General features: G+C 44.4%; 1 protein-coding gene and 1 long non-coding RNA gene across 4 annotated transcripts in view; one reads left to right on the top strand and one right to left on the bottom strand.

The window, feature by feature from the left end:
- LOC116703248 (uncharacterized) overlaps nt 1-4,886 on the bottom strand; it is a 7,785-nt gene extending 2,899 nt beyond the window's left edge. Inside the window, exon 1 of the long non-coding RNA XR_004335377.1 lies at nt 4,646-4,886. This is a non-coding gene — a long non-coding RNA (uncharacterized LOC116703248). The remainder of the gene's footprint in view (nt 1-4,645) is intronic.
- Nucleotides 1-5,801, top strand: part of klhl5 (kelch-like family member 5) — a 49,901-nt gene that overhangs the window by 16,164 nt on the left and 27,936 nt on the right. Inside the window, exon 1 of one of the 3 annotated variants that reach the window (XM_032537731.1) lies at nt 4,744-5,464. The exons of the other annotated variants lie outside the window; for them this stretch is intronic. Coding sequence (XP_032393622.1) covers nt 4,869-5,464 — 596 coding nt within the window. The 5' untranslated portion in view covers nt 4,744-4,868. Of the gene's footprint in view, nt 1-4,743; nt 5,465-5,801 lie in introns of those variants that run through there. 3 annotated transcript variants of the gene reach the window in all.

The raw sequence follows: 5,801 nt of genomic DNA, 5'->3' as shown, positions 1-5,801 counted from the left end.
TGTGTGTGTGTGTGTGTGCGTGTGTGTGCAGGCTTTGTACAAGTCATGATGTGTGTATGCCTTGCCTGTGAGCCTATATAGAGCAAAGGTTTCTGCAGGTTTCCACCTCAGAGAATCACAGCCACAGTCTCACCGCTGAACACACAAATACGTTCCCTTGTGTGTCACAGTATAATAGCAGGGATGGGGAGCAAGAGATTGAGGTTGGGAAGGAGATTGGTGAGAAAAGGGGAGAGCATGGGTGGGGAGGAACAGAGGGAAGAGAAAAAAAACTGAAGAGAGAAGAGGAAAGAGTTTGAAAGAAAGCCATTGGAGGATGAACATCAGTCACGAGAGATAAGATGATCATTACAGACAAGCCAAACAGATAATGTTTCACTTTCTGGACCCATAAAATCTTTTTACGACAACTCTCCCCAGCTGACTGCTACCTGTTTTTATTTGGCTTTGTATTTGTATTTTTGGGAGTTTGTTTGTAGTTGAAGGCTTATAGAGTACAAAGCATGCTAAAATGGGATTGCATGCTGCCTTTTGCGTATGTGTGCTTTTGTGCATGCATGCTGGTATGTGAATGCACATAAACTGGATGATTATTGAGTGTAAAGTGTGTGTGAATGGGATTTCATGGTGTCATTTTCTTGAGTGTGTCTGCGTTTATGTGTGTGTGTGTGTGTGTGTGTTTGTGTCTAGAGTGCCAAAGAGCCGTAAAGCGGTGCCAGAGAGTTTTGAGTGATAGCTTTGGACTATCACAGCCAGGAGACCAATAACACTAGGCGGCTCAAGGAGGCTCCTGCCAAGTGACCAATGATTAGATCCAGCCAAAGGAGACCAGAGCTGAATGGCTGGTCATTCCTCAGCTTCATTCCCCCTCAGAGCCCCATTCCCACCCTCCCCCAGTAACAGGGCGGCATTTACATCGTGAGTGTTGCTGAAATGCATTGGTTTATTCTCTGGGTTCTTAGTTTCTTTTAGAGTTGTGTTCACTCACCATGTGCATGCTCTGGTTGGAAATAATAAAGTTTGTTCTGTTGGTGTTATCACAAAAGAATCATCCAAAACCGCTAGATATGTAATGGGTAAAATCGAGTTCCTCTGCGCTGACCCTGTTATTTCTTTGCCTTAATGATACTGCAGCTTGTTTTTGTGCCTCCTTGCAGACTCAGCTTGTGTGTGTGTGTGTGTGCATTGACTTTGTATTGATCAGATAGAGTAGCGGGGTGGTGCTACACTTAGTTGTCAGTACAACCCAAAACTGAAGAAAAGCCCTGTGTTTCTCAGAACCTGGCAATTAAATCGGCCATATTCATCTGCTCCGTTCAGTCATTTTTTCATGGTATAAAATGAATCCCCCAGACTGCGGTTTGTCTGCGGGCCAATTTATGAGTAACACATCTCCCGTCTGTATAATTCACAAACTGACCTCGGCTGTCTGACTTATTGATTTTTGCTAGAGTGGGGCTCCTAAAGCATCCCTCCCCTTCTGCTAGTGCCTCCATCCAGAACACAGTGTGTTCCGGCTCCTTGGTGACCGGCTTATCCTGTGGTTATCCCAGGGTTACTGGGGAAGGTGAAGAAGGCTCTGGCTGGCTAGTCTGCTGGGTGCCATGGCTTCTGAATGGGGATGGCTCCCACAGGACCTGATCCCATTGATCATTACTGTCTATGAATAGCTGCTGCATTGCAGATGGAGGGAAGAGAGGGAGGAGAAAGAAAAGGTTGACGGGAAGTGTTGTCATGGGTGGAGAAGAGCAAATGGTTTGTGGAGAAGCAGGGAGTGGGGAATAAGGAGGTGTTTTGTGCGCAGGTGGGGAGGACAATTTCATTTTCAAGGACAAACAGGTCCCCCACGGTGGTGATTCGAAGCAATGCCAGCAATTTTCTGTTTTCAATATCTGTTTAAACATCAAAATCAGTACGTATTGCAGCCAGGTTTCTAAACAAAGTGTGATTTTAAAAGGCAAAATGACAGAGACAGAGACTCAGAGAAAAAGGTGTTTGACAGGAGAGAGGGAAGACAGCCAGACACGGCAGAAATTAAGATGATAAAGAGGATGTGTCCACCGCCTCATTACATTTCAGAGTCTTTGATTAACATGTAATGATTGCTGCAGCCTCACAAACCTGCGTGTTCACTCACTCTGTACACACAGTCACATGTTTTTATAGGAGGACATTGATTTGTATATTCCCTAGAGACCTTTACCAAAACTGCTGTTTGTCTAATCCCAACCCCAACACTAACTTTAAAGAAAGAAAAAAAAAGTCGTAATCCTAAAAATTGAATGATTTACCTCATGGGGATTTTTCAGGTGAATCCCAAAGGAACTGTGTGAACAAATTTTTGTCCCAACTGAGTAACTGGTGATTATTGTATTTGATTAATCGAATTCTTTATCAATCAGTTATAGTTTGGTCTATTTTTTTTATAATATGTTTTTACAGGAAAATGTTACTACAAACAGTAGTTCATTTCCACCCCCACCCCAGGTCTCACATAGAATTTAAAAGTATAACAGCAGAAATTATGTGTACACTTATGAAATTAGATGAATATGTAGGCCATCCGTACGCACATACATATTTATGCAGAAGAAAGAAGAAATGAAATGTAAATAATTTTAAAAACTAAATAAAATAACAATAATAATAATACAAAGGATAAATCCCTCTCTTGTCAAAGCACAGCAGCAATGGTACACCAACAGGGGATGTGAATCATTGGCACTATAGATCAATTGAAATTATTAACCTTATACTTAGGAGGAATCAATGCTGTGCATGTCCTTCTTTCTGTAGTGACCTTAACTTAGAAAAGTACTTAACCATGGGCCCCCAAACCCGCTGACCCCCTTAAGGTGAATTTAGTTTTATCTAGAGACAATAACATCATGAAGTCTTTAAGCAATAAAGAAGCTTTGGGGGCAAATCTTGACTTCCACTCCAACAATATCCTTCTACGTGCTAATAAGGATGCAAAGGCAATAGCATCCCTTATTTCTTCCCAAGCAATCAATGGCCTGGTAATACTCCAAAAATAGAAGAATCAGCACATGGAGTCAACACAATGTTCAGGGCCCTAGACAGGTGGTTAAAAAAAGCTGTCCATTAACCCTAAAGACGAGGACAATCCCAAAACATGTGTCATGTTAGCTGGTAACAGTGTGGCACCTATTACATTTATCAGTGACATTGGGGTATATTTTGGTAAGTTTGGAGTTAGTAGGATGTATGCAATGTACAACCTTAAATTGTATCAGATTGATTCTGGGGCAAGAAGTGCTATCATTTACTCGGGCTATTGCATCTTTCCAAAAATTGTCATCTACAACTGCCAAGTTCGTATTCCCAATCTCCTTTGATTTTGACAAAAGTCGGCTCTGTGAGTTGAGAAAGCCGTGAGTAAATTTTTGAGGTGAGGCCTTTCTGATTTGTGTAAATGTCCAAAATTGAGTCAATTACTGAATTAGAGTTTTTAAGCTTGGTGCTTCAATCCCTGGTCCCGCAGTTCAATGTCGAAGTGTCCTTGGACAAGACACTGAACACCGTGTTGCCCCCGATGCTGTTCTTTCGGAATGTAAATGTGTGTGAGTGTGTATCTGATGAGCAGGTAGCACCTTGTACGGCAGCCCCGGCCACGGTGCATGAATGTGTGTGAATGGTGAATGGTTCCAGTACGATGTAAAAGCGCTTTGAGTAGTTGTTAAGACTAGAAAAGTGCTATATAAGAACAGCCCATTTACATATTGGGACCTCATCCCGTTAGTGTTTATAGTTTGGTCTATTAAGAGTAAATACATTAGTTATATTTGTTTTGTCCGGCCAATGATTGAAACCTGGTTGGTTTTTTTGCATTTCTTTAAACCGATCAATTGCCTTGGGCAGCCCTAAACTCTGGTTGCAGCAATGGTGGATCTGCAAAATGGTTTTGGGGAAGGAACTTGTTTTGGTGGAATATTTGTAGGGCTACCCTGCGAAAGAAAACGCAACTTACAATATTAAATAAAGTTAACTGTTAAAACAATACAGTAACGTGAGCTATTTAAATTTGCTGGACATAAACGTAATTTGCTCTTATAGTGTATCGATGTGTGTATTTTTTCCATAGCAAATCCCCACCAATCAGTCACAAAACGTCCCAGTTAGATAAATTCCGTAAACATATTCTTTGTAAATCTTTACAATCATTCCCCAAAAGAACAAAGCAGGCCTGCATGTTGCACAATCCCCCCCCCCCAAAAAACTTGCCATTTACAGTGTGTAGGTTGCTAGCTCGAGCTTGTTGTGGTTCCCGAAACCCATGGAGTTTTGCAAGGCAAGGTACATCCGGTGGAACATCTGGCGCTGCCGGATTATCCATTAAATGAACTCTCGTCGGTTCAGGCTATAGTTAGGCCAGGGCCTCTAGACACACCCAAAAATAAATATCTTCCCCCAGGCTAGCCTATGCTGCCAAAAAGATAGAAGGGGTTTTGATCTAGGCTATCATTGATTGATTGTCTGGCTTATTGAATAATGATGATGATTATGGTCATTCCTCTCTGCTACAAAATCCCTGTGGCCTGCACTGCCAGAAATGTGACATCAACGTGTCCTTGTAGCAAATGTTTGTGGTTTGATGTGTGCATTAAAAAGCTTTGACACTCACGTAAAAACTCTGTGTAGACCTCCCTCTTTTCACTCTCTCTCTCTCCCTCTCTCTCCCTTTGTCTGGCCATATACTCTGCTATATTCCGCTCACTACATCTAGTCGCGGTTAACGTGCCTTGCGGTTGCCAGGAGAGACGCGCGTACAGTTGGCTATAGTGTACAGCTGTAACGCCAGAGCGGTAAGGGCTCTCCCCCGCCATTTCATCTTGTCAAGCCCTGGAATGTCGAGTAGCGGCTCGGGCTCTTCCTCGCGGAAGGAGTTCGATGTGAAGCAGATCCTCAGGATCCGATGGAGGTGGTTCGGTCACCCCGCTGTCCCTCCGCCTCAATCTCCGCCGCTTGGAGACTACTTCGCTGGGAGGAGAGCCGGCGGTATCTCCACAGACGGACCTTCAGTAAGCGGCTGTAGCACCTCGAATTCAGCCAGCGCAAACCCCAGCGTCGGGGGTCACAGCGGGCTGGTCGCGAGCGGCAGCGCGGGTTCTAACCTGTGTAACGGCAGCAACAGAAAGTTTGCTGATCCGGCGGGGAGTCGGGGTGGTGGAGCGGCAGTTGGAGCAACGGGGAGCTCCTGTCCCCGCTCCTTTAGCCAGCCAGAGTGCAGAAGCCCCGCCGCGGCGTTGTCGTGGGTCTCCCCGCCGCTTCATCGTCGCTCTCATCCGGCGACGGGCATGGATGCCCCTGGCGATGCCCCGGTGCCCCACCTGGAACCCGAGCCATTCGCTTACGTCGGGGTTGAGGAGGAGGCGGTGGCACCTTCAGCGTCGGGCACCGAGGACAACAACAACCACCCGGAAACCGACTCCAGCTCCTGCAGGTAGGAGGGGACGGTTTGAGTGGTCGTTTTCGGGACCATATAGCTAAAACTAAAGTTTTAAGGCAAACTGTGTAGCCTACAGAATAAAGTCAATGAAATTAACAAAACACACACACTCCTAAAAAGTTAAGGCACCAGTAATCGGTTGAGTTAGCCTAGCTTTTACAGTTACAGAACGTAGATTTGTTAATTTGATATAATCAATCTTCTTTGTCACATTTAACCACCGTTTTAAAGTTCTGGCATTACGTTTTTGTCACTTTACAGTCATAAGCATCATTACTGGCAGGTGGAAAATGAATAGCCTCCTCCTGACTATACTGTAGAATAAGTAGAT

This window comes from Etheostoma spectabile, chromosome 2, assembly GCF_008692095.1.
Source record: "Etheostoma spectabile isolate EspeVRDwgs_2016 chromosome 2, UIUC_Espe_1.0, whole genome shotgun sequence".
Taxonomy (NCBI): Eukaryota; Metazoa; Chordata; class Actinopteri; order Perciformes; family Percidae; genus Etheostoma; species Etheostoma spectabile.
This window is presented reverse-complemented; position numbering and strand designations above follow the sequence as displayed.